The 25,235-nt window shown below is 28.2% G+C and overlaps 1 protein-coding gene across 1 annotated transcript; it reads left to right on the top strand.

The window, feature by feature from the left end:
- Window positions 1-2,411: 2,411 nt before the first annotated feature.
- Window positions 2,412-13,312, top strand: LOC113866970 (short-chain dehydrogenase TIC 32, chloroplastic-like). Its single transcript, XM_027501822.1, has 8 exons — window positions 2,412-2,527; window positions 6,931-7,162; window positions 9,431-9,510; window positions 9,924-10,077; window positions 10,521-10,599; window positions 11,902-11,995; window positions 12,809-12,855; window positions 12,999-13,312. Exons 1-8 carry the CDS (start codon window positions 2,440-2,442, stop codon window positions 13,155-13,157), a joined length of 933 nt encoding a protein of 310 aa, XP_027357623.1. The 5' UTR covers window positions 2,412-2,439; the 3' UTR covers window positions 13,158-13,312.
- The last annotated feature ends 11,923 nt before the right edge of the window (window positions 13,313-25,235 follow it).

The raw sequence follows: 25,235 nt of genomic DNA, 5'->3' as shown, positions 1-25,235 counted from the left end.
GTTTATATACACTTGATTTTTGCATTTATAATATATTGTAATGAATATAATATGATGTCATTACAATGTGATAATGATTTGTTAGAAAATTTGTTTGACCTTTATAAAATATGTATTATTAATATGTTAGTAAAATATAAATTATTATTATTATTATTGAATGAAATTTTTTTACTAATATTTTTTATTGTTGTATAGATGACATCATCTTCACAACAAAGTAGGGTTATTAATCCCGGGCCAGAAGATCCATGACTAACATGACTTTTGAGAGCGGTTTAAATGGAACCGCTCTCTAATATTGAAATTTCAGAGCGGTTCATAAGGAACCGCTCTCTAAAATACAGTTATGAGAGCGGTTCATAAGGAACTGCTCTCTAAAATAGAGTTATGAGAGCGGTTTTATACTAACCGCTCTAAGAAGTCATATTTCGTTTAAAAAATTCAAAAATTAATTACTTTCGCCAGCCGTTATGGCGAAAAATTGATCCACGTGGCAAAAAAACTTCAGATTAAGAAATTGTTTCAGATTTGCTATAAAATAATAAATTGTTTTTTAATTTACAATATTATAATAAATTTACCCAATTATATTTCTTTTTTTTGTGATGATTTCATTTTTTTGACATATTTATTAATTGTTTTAAAATTTTGAAGATTAAAGTTGTTATTTAAGCTTCTCTTATTACTTTATATAAAATTATATATTTTTTACAAATACCTATTTTTACATTTATAAAGATTATCTTCAACTTTTTTTAATTTTTCAAATTTGAAATTTACTTTTACTAGTCTTATCTCTTAAATTTATGGTTATTAATATTTAATTAAATTATTGATACTATATGATAAAAATATTTGAAATAAAATATATTATAAAAATATTAAATTTTTATTATTTTAATGCATTTTATTCATATTTATAGAGTTAAATTAAAGTAATTTTGTTATATATATATATATATAATTATTTACAAAATATAAAATTTATTCTTTAATCATTAAATTATATATATTTATTTTGAAATAAAATAATAATATATTACATGGACTATTAAAGTAATTTATATAGCAATTAGATCAAAATTTATTATTAGCCTCTACAGTTCTAAAAAAACACAATTCATATAAATTAAGAAGATTTTATACTGCATCCTAAAAATGCAGGATTCTGACTAAGCTGGACTCTACTATTGTGATCCATTAGGAGAATTATTTATATCTAAATATGAGCTTTAGTATTATCAAGATTCATGTGAGGGCCTATGTCAAGAGTTGTGTGAGAAGCATTTCCTTCCTTAATATTTGGATAAAACCAATTCTTTCTATAGTTTAATCCTAACTTATTTTAAATGGAACTACCTTGGAGATATTATGATTAAGTTCATATTAAAATTTCCTCATTAGAAAAAGGTACCATTCTTGTTTAGAGAATTTGTAAATTGAGTTAGACTTTTATTATTAGGGGATTTTAATCCTTCATCTTGGGGATGAACTTCCTTATCCTCAATTTACTTATCATTTCTAAGTTTAGTTTTAGGTTTATGAGTTTTCTTAGACAAATTCCTCATTTTAGATTCACCATTGTTCTTATTTAAAGATTTAAATTTGGTGGATTTATTCTACCCCTTTCTCAGTATTTACATGATCAGTTTGATTAGTCTCATTAGAATTTTCCGAAAGTATATCTTGCTCTGATTCAAATTAAAATTTTTCATAATATCAAATTTAGATCTAGATTAGTATTCTTCATTCTTATCACTAGGTTTAAGAATACCTAAAGATCTAGATTGAGCTAACTTTTTTCTTATGACCATAGTTAATTTCATTCATATACATAAATAAATATCGATATAGATAAATAGATATCGATTATAAATAATATTAGTTTAATCTTTTTATCTGATCGATCAGTATTAAAGTATCTTATATTTTAAAATTTTCGGAACTAAAGTAATTATTATTTTAAAAAAATTAAAAAGTGTCCCTTTCAATTTTAGTTTTTACTAATGAAATTATTATACGACGATTCGAGGCCAAAAGCACAGTAGCCGGCCGCTGGCACAGGGACAAACACGTACCAAACAAATGAGAAATGAACGATTCCAAAGCCGAAAGACAAGTGGCGATATTCTCACGACACATCCCTTAAATAGTTTTCGCAATAACAAAATCTTGTAATAACAACAATATTATATATCATTTTATTTGGTTATTTAATGCTCTATTATCTTTCTATTTTTATATCTTTTTATAAAATTGGTAAAAAGAATGTTCCGTGAACGTTTCTCTAAATAAAATGAACATTAGTCCAACAAGGAAAAACACGTCACTTGGACCAATCAAGTGGGTTGAAGAGTTGGTATTCTTGCATTCAATAAGACGGCAATTAACACTTAATAAGTACAATTCACACACACAAACACACACACACAGAATATGGGTTCTTCTGGTTTTTCATTATCTTCTACTGCAGAGGAAGTAACTGAAGGTGTCGATGGAAGTGGCCTCACTGCAATTGTCACAGGTCATATTCCTTACTGTTTTTCATTTTCAAGATATGTAGTATTTGTTCTTTCCATGCTCTCTCCATGTTTGTTGATTCACAAATTATATTTCATTTTCTGCTTGAAAGATTTTGTCCACACAAATTGAGGCTTATCCTCTTCCACATACAGTTTGTTTAGTGTACATGCTTTTACACAAGGATACCAAGCCTTTTCTCCCTTACTTAAGCGTTTGATTTGAAGAAAGTAAAAAGAGAGATAATTTTTTTTTAATGTTTGATTTAGAATTCTAGAAGGAATAGAATGGGAGAGAGTAATCTCTCTTCACTCAACTTTAACGATCATCCAAAAGTGAAAGATTTGGAAGAGATAAAAATTTTAAAACTATTTAAATAAAATATCTATAATTTCATATAATATGTAACAAATTTAAGTGTGCAATAATAAACTCATTTAATTTTTCTTTATTTTTCTCTGCATAGAAAAAAAAAATATTGTAGGAGAAATTTCTTTTATAAGTGCTTAACTTTTTGAAAGATTAGTAGAGTGATTTAAAAAACCATATAAATTAGTTAAAGCTTTTGAATTCTCTCAAACTAAAATTTTAAAAATTTCATTTTTCTCAATGGTTTATTTTAAGTAAAAATAATGTCAAAGATCGTTAAAGACTAATATTTTTTCATGATAAAATGGTTAAATTATTAAAAAAGACCCTTATTTTAATTAGAGTAAAAATCATATAACTTTGTTTAGCACTCAAATTACACGTGTTATTAAAATGATCTCTTATCTCTTATTGATAAGTAATGGTTATTTAGTAAGTAATAAGTGAATTATTATTATTCATCTTTGAGCCATCATCAATGTGATTTTTTATTCAAAAACACATTTACAAATGTTAAAGGCCATGTTCAAGAATAAGAAAAATATCAGTTATATGATAAACTTTTCAGTTTAAATGATTTATTTATTTTAAAACGCTTTAAACTTATTTCTCTCTTACTTGTTATATTTTCAAGTCTAATTAACTTATATATTATGTCTAAGTGTGGGAGAAAATAAATAATAAGTATTTAATTTGAGTGGCCTATTTAGTTAAAAATATCTTAATACTTTAGTCCCATTATTCTTTGTTATATGGAATTTTTTTACTTGCTTTAATTCATTTATATTTTAAAAAAATGCTTTAATATTCTAGACTTATGATGACTATCTTTCTTATATATTTAATTTTTATTTACTTCTAATACATTAATTTAGGAATTATTCTCTCACCATATCATATGAATTAGTATTATTAAAGTTGGATATATATGTCCAGGCCTGTGGCTGAACTATAAGTTGCGGATTAAATGGATGAAGACCAATGATATTATATACTTATTTTAAAGTGAGTTTTAGGCTCAATTAATTCAAATTTTAAGTTAAATAAGTTGACTCAGCGAGTTAACAGGTCAAGCTACAAGTCAACTTTTTTTTAAAAAAAATTATACACAATTTATTATTTATATTTATTTGTACTTTTTTCGCACACAATTAAATATCTTAATATACTTCAGCAATTAAATGGACTGGTCCACACTAACTTGGAAGCTAATAGATCAAACACAGACCCATAATTTCAGGAGTCTTTATTTCTCAAGCGAATTGAGTACAACTCATTTGACAGAGCATTCAGTTGTTTTCTAAACACGAACCGAATTGAATCATATACTTGACCCTAATTATTATCACTTACATTTAAAAATTCAACAAAAGTCAATTAGGTTTTTAAGAGACAATTTTGATTATTAGGTAAAGTCATATATATAATCTATCTTTTAATTTAATTTTTATGGTAATAAGTCATATGTTTATCTCTTTAAATTAATTATTACTTCTCAATACTCCTTTTCATTTTTTTTTCTTATTTTAAGTTGTCATCTAGGAGCTATCAATTAATAGCCTTAAATAGAAAAATCCTTTGTGGAATATCCCAATAGATTGTAAATTTTCCTAATGTGATCTCCTCACCGAATCACCTTACATTTAGTTGTTTTATTTTTTATATTTTGAGGTTATATAGCTAGTAAGGGTGTATACATATTAGCTGAAAGTTTATTTTGTCTTAAAAAAAATTAACATAGTTTATTTCAGCTACTAGATAAAAGTGATTTTGTCATTTTTGTCCTTATTATTTTTAAATAATTCTTACTTTACTCATTCAATTTCTTAAATCATTGTTTTTACGTTTGCTACATTGAAAATAACAAAAATCGTCACAAATAATGAAAATAAATAAAAGCCACAACATTCATCATTTAAAAATAATAACATGTTAATGTTTTGAGAAAGGTGTAATATTCATTCAATTTTATTTTTATAATAAGATATTTGTAAAAGTGTGCAATCAAAAACTTAATTATTATCTAAATTTCAAGTTGATGACTAATTGTAAATAAATTAAAATATGAAAATGATATATTATAAAAAACAATTATTAAATTTCAAATTTTGATCTACCTAGTTATGATGCTCTTATTTGTTATTTTACATTATTAATTAGCTTAACAACCTGTTTAGCTTACCAAACACTTTTAATTCAATAAACTATTTTTTCAACTTTTAGTTAGTTTTGAACTTCTAATTAGCTTTTCAGCTTTCACTTAGTTTATTTGCTTTTGCCAAACGCAATCATAATATAAAGGATAAAACTTAAGTATATTTAAAGTCCTGTTGGTGCGATTCTCCCACCAGAATTAGAATTTTTGAAGATTAAATTGAAAAAGAAAACTATATCTCATGAATACTTTATATAATTAATTTTCCTAAATGGAAAAAAGCGATGAATGTTAAGATAAAATTGCATTATCGTCTGTTGGATCACTTGGATGTTTAAATGAATAATAATCATTTGATACCTTTTAGAAAGTATATACTCCAAGTGAAACGACCGGAGAAATAAAAAAAAAAAATGATAAGTGTTGAGGTGTAAAAGAAAAAAGTCATAAGATGAACATGAAAAATTAAAATTTTATATATAAATTATAATTCTTGAACGATAACATTTATAAGATAATTTTTAAACGAGAATGTTTTTCGAAATATCTTTAAACAATAGTGTGTTTGTAGGGATTACTTTATTTTAAATCATATCAAATAATTTTCTTTACATTATATATTTAGTTTTTATTCATTAATAATATAAATTTTATTTTTTCATAATTTATATTTAAAATGTCATAATATTTAATGATACTCATGTAATACACGCAAAAATTATTAGTTATGTTTAAATTGCTTTATTAAAAAAATTAACTAAGTGATTAAAACTTGGGATTACTTAACAAAAAATACTTATTTATTTTCAAAATTTCTTTTTAAAATCCTAACCATATTTATTTATTTTAAAAATTCAACTAAAAACTCATTTAAAAATATTATATTATAATTTAAAATGAACATGGGGCCATGTACGTTCCGACATTTATTAATATTTGGTTGCCTCCCTATATTGTCCTTAGAACTCAGTTAATGCAAAGGCGATAAGCATAAAGTAGTTAGGGGTTTGGTGGACGGCAATAAGTCTTGTTATACATGTGCACCAGATAAAAAGGATAGTAAACATGTCTATTTTTGCATTTTTATTTAAGAATAAAAATGAAAAATACAGAATATAAGGGTCATATTACGGAAAAAAATCCTGTTCCAAATAAAAATACCTGTTCACAACTAACATAATATGCATGAAGTTTATTAACATACATCTATTTATTTTTTAAAAGAATAATTTTAGATGTATTTAAAAAAGTAAAGTTATAATTTATTAACATTAATTCTGTTAAGCAAGTGTATATTAACAATTATGAGTGCTAACATACATTTACTAAATTTTTAGTTAGAGTAAGTTATTAACCTACGCTTTTGGAGTATTTTAAGAAAATTATAGTTGTAACTTGTTACAATACTTTTTAAAAAATTAAGTGGGTGTATGATAGTGTGTGTCTCTATATATTTATTAATTTTTTATTTTATAATGATATTTATGTTTTATTAGTTTGTAAAAAAATTGAAAATATTGTATTTTAGTTAGCAAATTCTAAGTAACAAAGATAAGTAGGGAAATTTAAGTAATTAACGAGTGAAAGATGAAAGTTGTTAAAATGCATGTATAACTAAGTAAATTTTTAAAATATATGTACAAAGATGGATACTATAATATTTTATCTAAGCTTTATTCATTATCATCCCTGATAGACTTGGAAGAAATCCATGAAAATCTCAAAATGTTAAGGTTTACGGATAGTTTTTATTTCTGTAATATAATTAATTAATTTTTTCTCGTCTTTGTTAACTTGGTATGCTCTGATAGATATGTTTTTAGTATCAACGAGTGCTGCTTAATTGTGTTCTTTTTTTTTTTTTTCGGACATTCTAATAACAGGAACAACCCATGGCATTGGCACTGAGACTGCAAGAGTTCTTGCTTTGCGTGGTGTTCATGTGATTATGGGAGTGAGAAATATGATTGCTGGGAATGATGTTAAAGAGGCAATACTTAAAGAGATTCCAACAGCTAAAGTCGATGTCATGGAGTTAGATCTTAGCTCAATGGCATCTGTTCGGAAATTTGCATCAGAATTCATATCATCTGATCTTCCCATAAACATCTTGATGTAAGAATACATTAATCGTCAAAGTTTTCACATTTATTTTACCGTTAGTAACACACTTTTTAGAAGACTAATAACACATTAATTAAATAAGGACTAAAACTTAGATAATTTTATAAATTTTATTAGAAATTGATACAAATTTCTAGAATAGTATAAAAAAAATATTAGAAACAATCTAGAAAAAATCATATGAATCTTCTAGTTTTAAAATACTTTTAGACATTGTTCTACAATACTGTAAATATTATAATATTAAAATTATCCAAACATAATGGTGGGAGGATGTCTATAAATAGGCATGTTATCTCATTGTAAAAGTCATATAGAAGTAATCAAGTTATCAATTTTCTATCTCTTAAGAATTTTATTAAAACTTCTTCAACTATCATTTTTAACTATTTCAACTAACATATTTTAATTATCTTACTCATCTCACCTACACAAAAAACTATCAGTGACATCAAAGCTACGTTTAGTCATCTACTGGGCATAGAAATATTACCATACTATTCTAAAATTAAAATAAACTACTTCCAAAATTTTTCTAACCCATGACTAGCACTACTCAACCATCATCTCTTCCCATCCCTATTTTTAATGGTGAAAATTATGATTTTTGGAGTATAAAAATGAAAACATATTTCACCTTCCAAAATTTGTGGGATGTTGTGGAAGAAGGATTCACTACTCCCATAAACATATCATCCCTTACTGCAGCTCAAAAAAAAGAACTGAAGAACAATAAACAAAATGATTTGAAGGTCTTGTTTACTCTATAACAAGTTATGATGAAGCAATTTTTTCAAAAATAATGGGTGCTATAACAGCCAAAGACGTATGAAGTATGCTACAGGAGGAGTTTGAAGCTTTGTACATGCTATAAAACTCTAAACTCTACAGCGATAGTTTAAATTATTAAAAATGAAAGAGGTTGAGACCATCAAGAATTACTATTCTAAAATAAAAGAAATAGTTAACCAAATGAGAACTTACAGAAAAAATATTTTTGACAAAAAAGTTATTGAAAAATTATTAATCACAGTTCTTTGTAAATATGATCCAATTGTGACTAATATTGAGCAAACAAAGGATATATCTACTCTGTCACTGACAAAGTTGGTAGAGTCCCTTGAAGCTTACGAGCAAAGGTTGAAAAAGCATGATAAGGACTCAATTGAAAACGCCTTTCAATAAAAGCTCAAATTACGGTATTAGAATAAAGGGAATGAAAGAAGAAAGAATAATGGAGAAACTTCTAGAAACAAAGAGAATTCTAGAAATTTCTCTAGAAATAATCAAGATAAATATCCTCCATGCGGCATTTATAAGAGGACAAATCATGCTGAAGAAGAATGTTGGTATTGTGAAAAATCACAATGTTGACACTGCAAGAAATTTGGACATATGGAAAAATATTATCGCAACAAAAACTATCACTAGTATCATAGCAGAACAAAATACATAGCAATCAAATACCACTTTATCAGGAAAGCAGAAAAAACTAAAGAAATCAAGCTCAAGTACTGAAAAACTAAAGATCAAGTTGCAGGCATTTTTACTAAAGTACCAAAACTAAAATTTGAACAGTTACGCACGATGCTTGGAGTTACAGAAATTTATATCAAGAAAGAGTATTAGAAATTGATACAAATTTCTAGAATAGTCTAAAAAAAATAATAGAAACAATTTAGGAAAAACTATTTGAATATTCTAGTTTTAAGATATTTCTAGAGATTGTTCTAGTATATTGTAAATATTATAATATTAAAATTATCCAAACATAATGGTGGAGGATGCCTATAAATACTCATGCTATCTCATTATAAAAGAAGTAATCAAGCTATCAATTCTTCATCTCTTGAGTATCTTACTAAAACTTATTCAAGTATCATTTTTAACTATTTTGACTAACATATTTCAACTATCTTACTCATCTCACATACACAAAAAACTATCAAATTTTAAATAATAATAAAAAACATGTTACAAATTTTATATTAAAAACTACGTTGTTAGTAATATTTTTTATTTTATTACTCAATAATGTTTACAATAATATTGTTATTTGAGAAAAACTAACATTTTTTAATACACTCTTTATTAGTAATTAAAATTTGTATAAGATCCTCTAGAATTTCAACAAATAATAATTAACTCTGTATTATTCCACACTCTTGTCAGACTCTCTTACACATGTATATTCCTTAATTTTGACCATTCAAAGAAATACAAGAGTATTGATATGTTTTTTTTTTTTGAAATTTTAAGAAACAATGCAGGAATTTGTGCAACTCCTTTCACGCTATCGAAAGACAACATTGAACTACAATTTGCCACAAATCACTTAGGTATGTTATGAATGTATGATATTTGTTAACATGGAATGTTTAATGAGCTTTCTAGAGTAAAAGGAAAAGAGAGAGAGAGAGAAATACAAACACTGTTAAATAGTTTTATTTAGGAGTGTTAGAGTGCGTGATCTATTTTCTTTCTTGTGTAAAGAATTGAAGGATGAAACAGTGCTGGTACTATTGATTTGTTGCAGTATATACATGAGAAAGTACCCTTCTCTCTCTTTCTACGAAGGAGAAGAGGCAATTATTAATACATTAGTCTATGTGTAGTTTTTCTGTGATCATGATCTACCTCACTATCACTTTATGTAACTCGACAGTAGTCTATATATAAAACTTCAAATATTTCTTTAATATAAATTAAATTAATCTAAACTCTTTTGTATTTATTCATCATAATTTCACAGGTCATTTTCTTTTAACGAATCTTTTGTTGGATACTATGAAGAAAACAACAACTGAAAGCAAGAAAGAAGGAAGGATTATTAATGTAACTTCTGATGGTCACCAATATACATATCCTGAAGGAATCCTTTTTGATAAAATTAGTGATGAATCAAGGTAAGATGTAGCCTGAACACATGTTATTCTAGAGACTCCATTTTGTTACCAGTTGAAATTCAACTCTAGTTTTTGTCCAATTATAGTAAAAAGAAGTGATTATTGTTAATAGAAGTTTGTGTTACTCTATTTTAATGTAGTACGTGGATATAGCTATTGTCTCATATAGTCATGTAATCCTTAGTTGCATATGGCATTAACTAAGTTAATGCATGCATACAGAATTCTTGTAGTATTTGAGGGAGAATATAAATAATAGGATAAGAATTAGATACGATATTTTAAGTATTTTTAGTATTTTTTTTAACTAAAATAAGAGTTTCGTGATAAAATGTCAACATTAAAGGTAGAAAATATAATTTATTATAAATATAATGTCAAATTATTATTATTATTATTATTATTATTATTATTATTATTACTATGTTCTTCCTTGTGTATAGCTACCAAAAGTGGCGCGCATATGGACAATCAAAGCTTGCTAACATTTTACATGCCAATGAACTTGCAAGACAACTTAAGGTATGCCATCATTTATTAAAGTGTAAAATTATTAACCCATTATTTTGAGGAAAAGAAGTAGGTTTTTTTTTTCTCTTTTACAAAAATGCTACATTGTAGCTAATTAGGCTAGTGATAAAAGTTGGGACAATGATCTTCAATTAATTTATCTAAATTTTTGACTAATTTCTAAGAAATAGATTCCTTGAACTTCCATGTGGTTGTTTCATTGTCTTCCAAGTTTTCATAAATGTTTTAAGATTAGGTCTCTTATTCAATGTGTTTATTAGTGCTACTAGATGTGTATATCATTATTATTTAATCTTATAATAAACGTAACATTTTTTTATATATTCTTGAATATAGTTTTTATTATTGGTCAATTTTATAAAAAGTCAAAGCATTTGTTTTAAATTATTTTTTAAAAAATAACTTACTTTGATTTTTTAAAAACTAATCAATTACAAGAAATGTGTCAAAGAATGTGCTTCTAAATGAATGTTGCTAGCATTATTCTTGACCTTATATTTTATTATTTTAACACCAAATTTTCAGTTTATCTAGTTTTAATGCTGAATCTGTTTGAGACAGTTGATTGTGAACCAATGAACTTTTTGGTTTGTTCAATCTAGCTTGTTCTAAATTTGTTTGGTTTTGTATCGTCAGGTTGCATGCATCAAATATATGCCAACTTTGTTCTTATATCTCATTCGCAATGTTCATTGTGCTCTAAGAAATTCTAGTATTTTATCACGAACTAGGGGATTATTTGTGTGATTTTTAGAATTATTCTTTCAATTGGCAATCATTGTGTTCAGCGCAATACTATATTAATTTCCAATGCCTATATTTTATTGATCATGAAGGAAACGTTGGTTGCTTACATATTAGTTGTAACTTATTTTTACGATCGAACAATGTTAACCTCAATTTTAGAATTGAAAATAAATAACTAATAAAAATAATTTATTACACTTTTATAATCTTAATATTTATAATATTTTTTTTATAATTTTTTTATTTATGAATGCTTATTTAAAAATGTTTGTTTGACTACTAACTAATGACTACTTTTTGCCCTCCATTAATGTTTCTGGAAATGCTAAAACTATGCATTGCATCTAGAAGTTATTCGCTGGTAACTACAATAGCAACATTAATAATAATTTCATAACTTCATTTTGTTTACTTTTATCATTATTTTCTCTCTTCTATTATATGATGACTTTTATTTTCTTTTGTTTGTGAGTAACGGTGGTCTTGATATTTTGCCTCATTAAGGATTTATGATATACCTAATATTGATATTTGCATTATGGTCAGGAAGATGGGGTAGATATTACAGCAAATTCTCTTCATCCGGGAGCCATTATCACTAATATTTATAATCCTATGCATGGTGGCTATCCTCCAGCTGGTAACTAACACATTCCACCATTCATATGAATTTGTGGTTTATCTAGGAATTATGAAGATCCTGTGATTTGGGATACTCAATGAGCATTCTGCTTAATCCATCCAATATGGAGGATATTATATGAGATATCTTTACTCTATTTAATAATATTTTATAGATTTTAAATTTTGTTAATCTAATTATTAAATTGAAAATTTTCTTTAAATAGACAAGTCTATAAAATTTTAAACAACTTAAAAATTAGTTAATTTTTCATCAATTAACTTTGTTTAGATAGATATTATACTTTCAAAATACAAATAAATATTAACTATAAAATAACACACTTGTAGATGTTAAAGTTTTTCTAAAACTTGATACCCAAAATTATTAAAATAATATCACATAATTTAACCAATAAATTTGTTGAATTTTCAAGTTCTGCAGAAAATTATTAAATAAAGTGTCAATAATTTATTGATGTATCTTATATATAGTAAATGGATGCCATCCACCCACAGACAGATATAGAAGCTCATTGCATTTTAAACCAACTGAATTACTCAAAAGAAAAGTAAAGAAAAATACACAATATAGTTCTAAGTGTTTTAATCCTATATTTTGTAAAAGAAAAATAATAATATTTACGTTGAATATGTTTGCCCTCTTTTGAATATTAAATTTAGACATGCTGAACAACAACAATGTTTTAAGCATTGCATTGCATTGAAACTATTTCCATATAGCCAATAGAATTATCTTAGTCGGTATTTTTCCATGCATATGATGACAATTCCTGAGTTTTGTGGTTATGTTTCTATTTGGTTCATGCAGATCTAATTGAACTGCTTGGAAAGTATGTGCTTAAAAGCATCCAACAGGTGATTTAACCTAGTTTGACTTATTGAATAAACAAGCTTGGGGCATTCTTAATTATGCATTTAATCTATAAGAGAATTTTTAAAAATATATTAATTTGTGTCTTGTAATTCTCACTTCTCACCTTTCTTCAATCTCATTATAGGGAGCAGCAACAACATGCTATGTAGCATTGCACCCACAAGTGAAGGAAGTAACTGGTGAGTATTTTTCAGATTGTAATTTGGCTAAAGCAAGCTCACAAGCAACAGACGCTGATTTGGCAAAGAAACTTTGGGATTTTAGCATGAATATAATTGAGTAGAAGGCCTATGGTCAACTGTATGACATATGCCTATTTAAAGATTAAATTCAACTTCAAAAAATTTAAAAAGTTGTTTAATTTGATTAAAAGTTTAAAATTAACTTATTAGCTTGTTTATTATTTTTTTAATATGACATATAGCTTGTTTATCAACTCATTATTATTTTATTAATTTAGTATTTAATAAATATTTTTATGCTAGAAAAATAAATTAAAATAATAAAAAATATTTTATTTATATAAAATGGCTTAAGGAAAAATTATTACTAAAAGTGGTATATTTATTTCAAAATTATAATTAATTATTTAAAATATAACTCTTAAATTAAAATTAGTTAGTATTATTATCTCTCTCCTTCATTGTGTGTGCAGTATAAAACATAATAACAACAAAAATTATAAATTTTAAGTAAATATAATAAATAAAATTATAATTATGTGCATATGTGAATTTTTTCACATGTTACTAATATCAAACTTACAAAGATTGAATTTATCACGTTTAAATAGTTAAACTTAATTTTAAATAAATAAACTTAATTGAATATTTAATCGGCTGAACTTAAATATTTTACAAGTAATTTGGCTCATTTATATACTTATATTTAAAATATTTTCTTTATTGTATTTAGATTGTAGAAATAATCACTTTTTAAGGTAAAATGACATAAAATTATGTGCAATGAATAGTTTTGTATTTAAAATAATTAAATATTAAGGATAAAATGAAAAAAGAAAATAAAAGTTAAGTAGGAAAAAAGTTGATGACCTTTAATCATATGTTTCAAAATTTTCATATCATAAATAACTTTTTTTAATATAAATTTACTGGATAATTTATTTTTGTCATTGCCAAATGAAAGTGAACAATTTATTTTACATACTTTTTCAAATAATTAAAAAATGATCTTTCTCAAACACAAACTTAAAGACAAGATAGTTTGCACAATTGCACCCTAATAAAATTTTGATAAAATAATTTATCTACATGATTTGGAATGAGGCTTCTTATAAATTGATGTGTATATTAAATGTAGTGTTTGTATTGGGGCAGGTTTGCCCTTTCTCATACTCAAACCTAACTTTTACATCCAAATTCGACCCGCTCCAATCTTTATCGACTTAAAAAAGGAAAAACTCAACTCTGCTCCGATTTCCCTTATATTAATAAATACAAAAAAATAGTTAAATAATAAATTTTAAATAATAGTTTTTTTTTTTATTTACATGTAATTTAACGAAACTTAAATTAAACACACATAGACATAAGAGATAGGGCAGGTTTGGGTGTGTGTATCAAAACTCCCAAACCCAAGCTCGAATCCGAATCCAAATCCGATGAGATTAATTAGGAAAAGCTCGGATCAAAGTCGAATAGGTTCTTACGGGTTCAGTCCCATTGTCACCCCTAATTGAGTGTGCATAATAAAACTTTTATAAGGAATTTGATAATCAATTTGCATACATAATTTTTATGACAAACCAACTTAGAATTTCAATTATTCTAAATATTTTTTTTTTATTAAACATAAATATTTTATTAAAAATAAATTTAGAATAATATTAACAATATATATTAAAAAATTATTAATCTAATTCAGATGTATAATCAATTTTTTTAAAGGTTTACGTATTTATTATATTAAAATTATAAAAATATAATAAATATTTTTCAAAATAATTTTATTAATAATTAACACTTTATCAAATAAATTCTAAAAAAAAATATTTTTTTCTTCTTCGTCATCACTTCTCCTTATCATCTTCACTCATTTCAACTTGTTTTCAAAAATCAATTCATCCCCAAAAGTCTGTCTCCAACGCAACCATATTAAATTCACCTCGATCTTCGGTCCTTGGAGTTTAAATGCTTTTTTTTTTCATGTAGAAATTGATAAACTAGCTTGAGAAGAAGAAAAAATTGAAAATTTAAGAAAAATGTTATTATTAAATTGACACATATGTTATCCATGTAGTATTTAATATATTAAATCAATACATTTATTAAAATAATGCATATTTGAGCAATGACAAAAATTAATGCGATTAATAATAATTCTTTGTTTTGATCCTTTTTATTAAAAATAAAGGTTTAAATATTTTTTAACTATTTCTAAATAAGACTAATTTCAAAAAATTACCTTAAATTTTTTTATTTTAATACTTAGTTAATTTTTTTTCAATTTTATACCTGATGTTAACTTTCGTCAATTAAATAGTGACGCGATTAATAGTTTGTTATGTTACCGTCGATCTTTCTCATCTACCTCACCATTAAACTATCACGTCAGGATTTCACATCAGCATTTTTGAATTTTAACCTAAAAGTTGCATTTTGGGTGATGTGAGGGAAAGATGGCCAAATCTAAAACCCTAATTGAGGAAGAAGCACAGAATGAAGACCCTGAAGAGGGAAAGAGGGCCAAATCTAAAACCCTAATTGAAGAAGAAGTACAGAATGAAGACGCTGAAGATGAACTCGAAAGGAAGAAGAAGTGAAAAAGGAAAAAGAAGGTTAGGGTTCTCTATCGTGTGTTGTTGTTATCCATCTGCGGTTTCGTTTTGATTCTTCGTCTTGATAAAATGAGTAGTGTGGATGGTTTATCGTGCTCATCTAATCCACGAGCTGTAACTTGCAAATGTAAAAAGTCCGCTATAATTTTGACCTCACAGAGCAAAGATAATCTTAGTAGAAGATTTTGGAGATACTCTGGTTGGAATGTAAGTTCAACTGGTCGTATTTGTTCTGGATTTGTGATTGTGTTTACAATTTTGTTTGTATTTGGTTTGTAGGAACTTAATTCTTGCAATTATTTTCATTGGGTTAAAGAGCCCGTAGATGGGACAATAAGTCTGTTATGTCGAAAGAAATCCATACAATTCAAGAGTTGAAGACAAATATTAGTGATTTAATAAAGGTTAAAAAAACAACTGAAAAGAAAATGGTAAAAATCAAAGAAGAGATGGTGAGACTTCAAGAAGAATGTCATGATCTCCATCAATGACTTGCATTAATGAAGCTTAAAATATTCTATAAAAAGAAACAGATTGCTGTTGAGAGGAATATGGTGAAGATTTTAGGATGTTTAGTGAGTGTGCTTTGGTTTTTCATTACCATTGCGAGTATTGTAATCGCAATAAATACTAACTTAAAGTATTTGCTGCACATTGTTTAAAATAAAGTTACATTACTCCTAATATAATATAACATAAAGTACTATTTCTCCTCCCAAAATGGTTTCCAAAAACTACAGTCTTCATTTAGATCTAGTTGATTGACTTTGTAGAGTTGATAAAGGTGGTAGAGTTGGCCCTTCATTCAGATCTGCAACAATGGCTTGATTCATCTAATCAAACAATAGAGGATTAGCCTCTTTAAAAATTTTGGTGCTTCATGGAATGATGAAAGTGATTTCATCCTCGATACATACTCGCCTTGGCTGAAAAATAAAATTATTTACATTCTACTTCTTTTTCTTAGTTCAGTGGAGGATATATCCATGCGGAATTGTTCAACTAGAATGGAGACAAACATGTCTTTTAGTTCCTCTGGAACATAAATATCGTTAAGAACTTGTAACACCACACAATGGCCTCACTTGAAAGAGAAGAATATCAAATTATAATCACTCTATCTTTTTTGTAGCGGTACCTTGAAAATGTTGTCTACATTCCGACCACCCACAAGAAAAGTACATCCTATTTCTTTACAGCCAATAAATATCTTCAGCATCTTGTTGTAGTCCCTATTGTAGTATTTAGGCTGCAAGAGTAAGATGCAAGAATTTGAAGATGATAGTCAATAAGATCTATTGAACCAACAACTAAGTACACATATTCTTAACTGTAAAGAAAATGCAAACTAAGTGTATTGATTAAATGAGTTCTATACCTTTCAGACTTAGTAGTTTGACATCCACTTTAAAGCAGTATAAATGTAAAACAAAGAATGAGACATTTTCGGTTTCTTCTGATTTTCTTATTTTTCTTTTTTTTTTTTACTCTTTGAATTTTACATAAATATAATTATGTTTACTGTTGAAGTTATAATATTTCCATAAGGATATTCAGTATGCTTAAGAGTAACTACATACAAAGTGCTGAAGTTATAACAAAGTGCAGGACATGACATGGTAAATAAAAACCATTTAAAATTGATCCAAGCAATAAGTAATTACATACATTAATAAGCCTCATTGTTGTATCAGCACTAATTACAAAAGCACTGCCTAGAAAAAGTCTAGCCTTCTTATAAAAATAAGGTTGATTGGATATAATTTCTATCTTTCTTGCCATAGAAGTAGAAAAACTATTTACTCTTTAGATGGTCCATTAAACAATAACAAACTATATACTCAAAACAATATTAAATACCTAAGTTTCACATTGACATATGAGCTTATCCTAACAAACTTAGACACAACATGTGAATCCCATACAGTATTCACCATGCAAACAAACAAGTAAGAACCTATTGTTGGATAGAAAAATGGAAGCAGATTTCCCTTCATAAATTAGTAGAAAAAATTATATTTAACAAAGTTGAGTACTTAGAAGTTAAGACGATGCATTTTTAATGCAGAATAAGAGAGAGCAAAAATCAACCTCACCAACTTTTTCAAAGTGTTTCACTCGATCTTTGATCTGAGACACTAATAATGGAGGTTTGTCTACATTGACTGCAGATATTTCAAAGCAAGGATATCTATCACCACAAATGTTGCATAGATGTATTCTTAATAAGAGAAATGTTGAAATAAAATTAAAATTCATACACATACAATATTGATCCTAACTAGATTCTCAAAATAGATTTGATACAAAAGAAAGTTATGACTTTCTATAATACAATGAAAACTTTACACTCATTACCCAATCAGATATTATATTTGAATATTTTAGTTTTGACACAATGTCAACTTTAAAAGAGAATATTCTATTATCAACATCAAATTTAAAGTATTTCCTTACTCTAATAGCAGCTACTTATGACGAATGACATTCAAATTTTTCAATAAGTACAATATAATAGAAGATGCTAGACTAACTTCTAAAAGCATTAGAAAGGTACCCACTTGAAGGGCACATATATTAAAATATAAATACGACCTAAACATGCTAACAGATTGACAAAACATATCTAGATCATCAGATAAGCAAAAGCAAAGAAATATCAATTACTAACCTCCAGCCATTGCTTTTATTTCTATACTCCTCTGAATCTTCAATAGCAGGGACACAAAGTTAAGGATCTTCTAAACCTCTATCTCTCCCAATTGATAGTGTGTGTTCTGACGGAGAAATAAGGCTCAGGGAACCAAAACAAATTGCACAACCTTTTAAATAGACTTTCCCCATCACAAGGTCGTTCTTGGTCGTGCGAGAAGTGGGCAGAAACGGTTACTAAGCGTTGTGAAAAAAAAAACTGAAAACAACATCACACTCTCTAAGGTCATGGAATGGATAAGACCACAAAATATTCGGTTGGTTACCGAGTTTCCAGAAAATAAAAACCAACATTCTCTCACTTGGTCTATACATTCCATCATAGTATGAAACAAAACACATGAATCATGGTGATAGGTCCTCTAAAATCAAGTATTATCTTCCATGTATTACTATGCATCATGTCTCTTAAACAAGAGTCCATAAAACTTCATGAATAAACCTTATGTTTATTCTGGTTCCAAAACTTTAATGATATTTCCCAAGACAAACAAATATGTGCACAAAATAAACGAGAAAACATCAAAACTGAATAAGAGTCTTATCAAAATAATAAAAGTACTCACAATGATTGTCACATCATGGAATCGAGTCCCATTCGTGCTACATGATCCTTAAAATTCTTTGGTGGCATGCCTTTAGTCAAAGGATCGGCAATCATCAACTCAGTGCTAACGTACTCAATGACCATTTTCTTTTCCTTAACACATTCTCTTATGGCCAAATAATTGATGTCGATGTGTTTACTTTGACTTTCACTCTTGTTATTATTAGCCATAAACATTGCAGCAGAGTTGTCACAGTACAATCTCAATGGCCTAGAAATAGAGTCCACAACTCTAAGCCCAGATATAAAACTTTTTAACCATACACCATGTGAGGTAGCCTCAAAACAAGAAACGAACTCAACCTCCATAGTGGAAGTAGCAGTCAAGGTCTGTTTCACACTACTCTAAGACACAGCTCCATAAGCTAGCATAAAAATGTAACCAGATGTAGATTTCTTGGTATCAATGCAGCTAGCAAAGTCTGAATCAGAATAGCCTATCACTTCCAAAATATCAGTCCGTCTGTACATAAGCATGTAATTCTTTGTCCCTTGAAGATATCTCATTACTTTCTTTGCAGCTCTCCAATGGTCAACACCTGGATTACTCTGATATCTTCCCAAAACTCCAACTGCAAATGCAATGTAAGGTCTAGTGCAAACCTGAGCATACATAAGACTTCCAATAACTGAAGCATATGGAATATTTTTCATGTGTTCCCGTTCAAGGTCATTTTTCAGGCATTAACTCAATTCAAGCCTATCACCCTTCATAATGGGAGCTACACTTGGTGAACAAATAGCATACTCCTTTCATTAGCTGCAAGTAAAATATCATCCACGTATAAAACAAAAAAATAAATCTTACTCCCACTAACCTTCAGGTATATACATTGATCCATGATATTTTCTTCAAAATCCAATGAAGATACGACTTCATGAAATTTTAGATACCATTGGCAGGAGGCTTGTTTTAATCTATAGATGGATTTATTAAGCTTGCAGACTAAATACCCACCATTACTAGAGAAGAATCCTTCAAGTGGTTTCATATAAACCTCTTCTTCTAGATCATCATTGAGGAAAGTCATTTTCACATCCATTTGATGTAACTCAAGGTCAAAATGAGCTACTAATGACATAATCACTCGAAGATAATCCTTTTTAGATACAGGAGAAAAAGTCTCCTTGTAATTGATTCCTTCTCTTTGAGTGAACCCTTTGGCAACAAGTCTTGCCTTATGTCTCTCAATATTGCCTTATGCGTCTTTCTTGGTTTTAAAGACCCACCTACATCCAATGACTTTTACATCATCAGGCAACTCAACGAGATCCCAGACTTTGTTAGATGCCATAGAATCCATCTCATTTTTCATGACATTGTACCATAAATTCGATTCCTTAGAATTCATGGCTTGTGAAAATGTTTTAAGATCATTTTTGACTCCTATGCTATAGTCTGATTCTTGTAAATACACTACATAGTCACTAGAAATTGCTGACCTCTTGACTCTAGTAGATTTTCTTAATGTTGTCTCATTATCTTGATGAGGAACTTGTTGTTCAACCACTTCGTCAATAGGTTGATCAACATTTACCTGTGGCTCCTCGTCAACAACTTGATCTACCAAATCATATTCAACAACTTGTGGAACCTGCATAATTGGTAGTCTAATACGCTCCTGAACTGGAGGAGCATGAATGACTATCAGTCTATCATTTGATTCAGAGGGTTTAGCTTTATAATGATCTACTTCAAGAGTAGTGTCTTGAATTAGGTCACTCTCACTAATCAAATCATTTTCAAGAAACTTTGCATTTCTTGATTCCACAATTCTAGTGCTACAAGATGGACAATAGAACCTATACCCTTTGAACTTTTCAACATATCCAATGAAATACCCACTCACAGTCCTAGGGTCAAGTTTCTTCTCTTGTGAATTATAAATTCTCACTTTAGACAGACATCCCCAAACGCGTATATGTCGCAAACTAGGTTTCCAGCCTTTGAACAATTCAAAAGGTGTCTTTAAGGCAGCCTTAGTTGGAACCCTGTTTAATATATACACAGCCGTCTTAAGTGCTTCAGTCCACAAGAATTGAAGGAGTTTTGCATTACTCCTCACCATGTCCATTAAGGTTCGATTCCTTCGTTCTGCCACACCATTCTGATTTGGAGAACCAGGCATAGTGTACTGTGCAACAATCCCATATTCTTGAAGGAAGTTCGCAAATGAACCAAGTGCTTGTCCATTCTCTGTGTATCTACCATAGTATTCTTCACCTCTATCTGATCTCACAACCTTAATTTTCTTTCCACATTGCAGCTCTATTTCAGCCTTAAAAACTTTAAAGGCATCCAAAGCTTCATCCTTAGAACGAAGTAAGTAGAGATACATATATCGTGAGTAATCATCTATGAAGGTGATAAAATATCTCAGACTAATTGTGTCCATGTATGGACAACAAATATCTGTATGAATGATCTCTAACAGGTTTGAACTCATCTTAACACCAGTTTTAGACTTGTTGGTTTGCTTACCCTTAATGCAATTCACACAAGTCTCAAAATCAGTAAAGTCCAAAGTACTAAGTACTCCTTCATTTATTAATCGCTTAATTCTCTCAATGGAGATGTGTCCCAATCTCCGATGCCACAACATAGAGGATTCCTCATTCACAACACATCGTTTTACCCCAACAGTAACATGCATAGAATTATAAGTGGCATCATTTCGCAAAGTAATAAAATAAAGACCATCACATAGTTCCCCTAAACCAACAATTTCATATTTATTCAATAAAGTAAAACCATTGTTTGAAAAATTAAAGGAAAAACTCAAAGATTCAAGTCTCGAAATTGAAATCAAATTCTTAGAAAAACGAGGAACATAAAATGTCTTTTCCATATTCAAAACAAAGCCACTACTTAAGGCAAACTGCACGTCCCAATGGCCTCCACATCTGAACCCATCCTACTCCCTGAGTAGATGCATCGCTCACTTCCCATTGGCCTCCTTGGGTTTTGCATAATCTTCAAGGTATCACAAACATGAATTGTAGAACCAGAATCAATCCACCATGTGTCATGATTAATATCAACTATATTAGTTTCATAACAAACAAAAGCAAATGGATTACCCTTCTTGTCCAGCCAAGTCTTGAATTTCAGACAGTTTTTCTTCATGTGTTCTTTCTTTTTACAAAAGAAACACTTTGACTCCTTTTTTATGTCTGGCTGAACATAAATCTTTCCCTTGTGATTAACCTGATTCTTCTTACTCTTCACAGAAATAGTCAAGTTCACCCTCTCCCCTTCTTCCATCAATAACCTTTCCTCTTCTTGAGCACACATGGTCAATAATTCATTAACAGACCACTTTTCCTTATGTGTGTTATAAGAGATCTTAAAGGGGACATATTCATGAGGCAAGGTGCACAAAATGTAGTGTACCAAGAAGGAATCTGACATAGTAACCTCGAAGGCTTTCAGTTGAGCCACTATATCCCTTATGCGCATGATGTGATCGCGCACTCCTCTAATCCCAGTGAGCTTCATGGATGAAAATTGCATTATAAGGGTGCTGGCAAGAGATTTATCAGAAGTAGTAAATTGCTCATCAATAGCCTTCAATAAATCTTTGACTTTATCATATTGATCAATAGAACCCCGAATATCAACAGAAATGTTGGTCTTTATGAAAGCCACGGAAAGATGATTGGACCTCTCTCACTTTTCATAAAGATCAACTGCATCTGGACTGCTGGTCTCAGTATAGTCAGTAGTTCATCTTTCCTAATAGCATAATCAATGTCCATCTAGCCCAAATGAAGAAAAATTCTCTCCTTCCAGATCTTGTAATTGTCACCCTTTAATTCAGGAATACCACATTTAATATCAGAAATATTCATAGATTGAGAAACTGCAAATTCAAAATATCACATGCTTATCATCATAATTTGAGGATAAAATAAATATCATGTTTTACCAATGCAAACATGCTTTAATTCATGAATCTAGTGACATAAAAACTTGCTTGTGGGCTAAAGTCCTATTCAATCAGACTCATTATACATCTTTATGATAAAACTATCAAATTATGTTCCTTTTCTTAATTCTTGTCAAAGATTAAGAAATATAATCTAATATTTCATCCTAATTAATCATACAAATGCAATAAAATTCTTCTGGGTAGATTTTATCACATCACATATAATTAATTACAATTAATGTTTTTCAATGTGACTTAAAACTATACATATAATTTTAATTAATTAAAGATGCTGTGGCTACTCTCCAATTTATTAAAATTATATTAATCACCAAACATTAATTTTTCTCTCCTTTCAAAAAGTAGATATTAGCATAAATATCAAATAAATCATGCATAAAAATTAATAATGTCATGCTGAACAGTCACAAGGAGAGGATATAGAGCTTTCAGAATCATATATGTAACATAAATAAGGGTTGGTTTAATGGTAGTAGAGTTGGTCCAACGATTAAATGGTTCTGGGATCGGAACCGTAAAGATACATGGCAAGTTTCGAACTGCGTCACATACAAACAAAGGAGCACCTAAAACTATATGTTCATATATTCGTAAGACCAAAAATACACAAAACGACAGGAAAACTTGCGTTGTAGTCGTCTTCTACATTCAGCTGGGTCAGTTTGACCCGATACAGACCCGAAAGCAAAACAACTTTTTTTTTCACACCAAAAACATTTTTTTAATGTCCAGAAAAAACAAAATCATAATTTCCATTCAATTTGCATCATTAGTTCGAATTAAAAGGCTCTAAATCATAATGCCCAGAATCAAAATTCAAATTAACAGAGGATGGTAATTATAAGCAAGACAGAGGCAAAATTGTGCTCTGATACCAAATATTAAAATATAAATACGACCTAAACATGCTAACAGATTGACAAAACATGTCTAGATCATCAAATAAGCGGAAGCAAAGAAATATCAATTACTAACCTCCAGCCATTGCTTTTTATTTCTATACTCCTCTGAATCTTCAATAGTAAGGACACAAAGTTAAGGATCTTCTAAACCTCTATCTTCAATATCAATAAGTACAATATAATAAAATATGCTAGACTAACTTCTAAAAGCATTAGAAGGGTACTCACTTGAAGGGCACATATCCATAACAAGCACATTAAGAACCAAAGAAAAATAAGAAATAAGCAATCTGTGCTAGTCCATTAAATTAACCAATGAAACAAACAATTGAGCATTTTTTAATGAATAACAAAAGTAACATGTACCAAGAAGCAACTTCGATAAGCTTGAGATGCCCATCATGTAATGGATTAAAAGAACCATGCATTATAATTCTTCTTTGCGCTGGCATCTCTGTAACCCAAGATAAAAATTTACCAATAAGAGAATGGAATTTAAATGTAAGTGTATTAATATTAATATTGCTTTTGCTCAAAGGTTTAACCATAGCATTTGCAAATAATTTAATCAAATAATACTTACCTTCAACAATGTCGACAATGTCCACAACGATGCTTTGTATTGCTCTTCGTTCAAGGATCGGTGCTTTCCAGAATAGCAAAAGGAGTCACAAGACTAGTTTTGCAAAATGTCGCCTCTGGTAACAACCACAATGCTTAGGAAACAAGGAAAAAACAACAATGTCGATGTTTGTTTCGAAAACAAAAAAACAGCAAAGGTGAAGATGAAGATGAAAAACAAAATACAATGTTAGATAAGGGGTTCAAAGATTTTTTCCTTTCTATTTGGAAATATTTCACTTGAAGATCAAGATTGAGTAATTGTCTAATTGTGTTTTAAGCTTTCCTTCTTCAACATTTCCCCAAGTGTTAACACTATGCGCTTAAATTTCTATTTTTTGATTTTTTTCTTGTTTTTAAAATTTAAAAATACTGATGTGGAATCCTGACGTGGTGATTTAATGGTGAGATGAATGAGAGAGATTGACAATGATGTGACTAATTGTTAGTCACGTCATTAGTTAACTAACAAAGGTTAACGTCAGGTATAAAATTGAAAAAAAAATTGTTAGGCATTAAAATGAAAAAAAAATTCTGAAGTAGTTTTTTGAAATTAGCCCTATTTAGTAGTTAAAAGGTATTTAAACCAAAAATAAAATATTAAATCATTAAATTAGGAAAATTAATTAAATCAATTATACTTTTTATAAATATAAATTATATTTTTAAAAACATTTATAATATTAAATAATATAGTTACAAAAGAATAATATAAAATAAATTTAATAATTAATATATATTAAATTTATAAGTTAGAATAATTCTTATA

The sequence above is a fragment of the Abrus precatorius genome, unplaced genomic scaffold (genome assembly GCF_003935025.1).
Source record: "Abrus precatorius isolate BTA unplaced genomic scaffold, Abrus_2018 Scaffold5, whole genome shotgun sequence".
Taxonomy (NCBI): domain Eukaryota; kingdom Viridiplantae; phylum Streptophyta; class Magnoliopsida; order Fabales; family Fabaceae; genus Abrus; species Abrus precatorius.
Note: the sequence above shows the minus strand (reverse complement) of the source record. Positions and strands in the feature narration are given on the sequence as shown.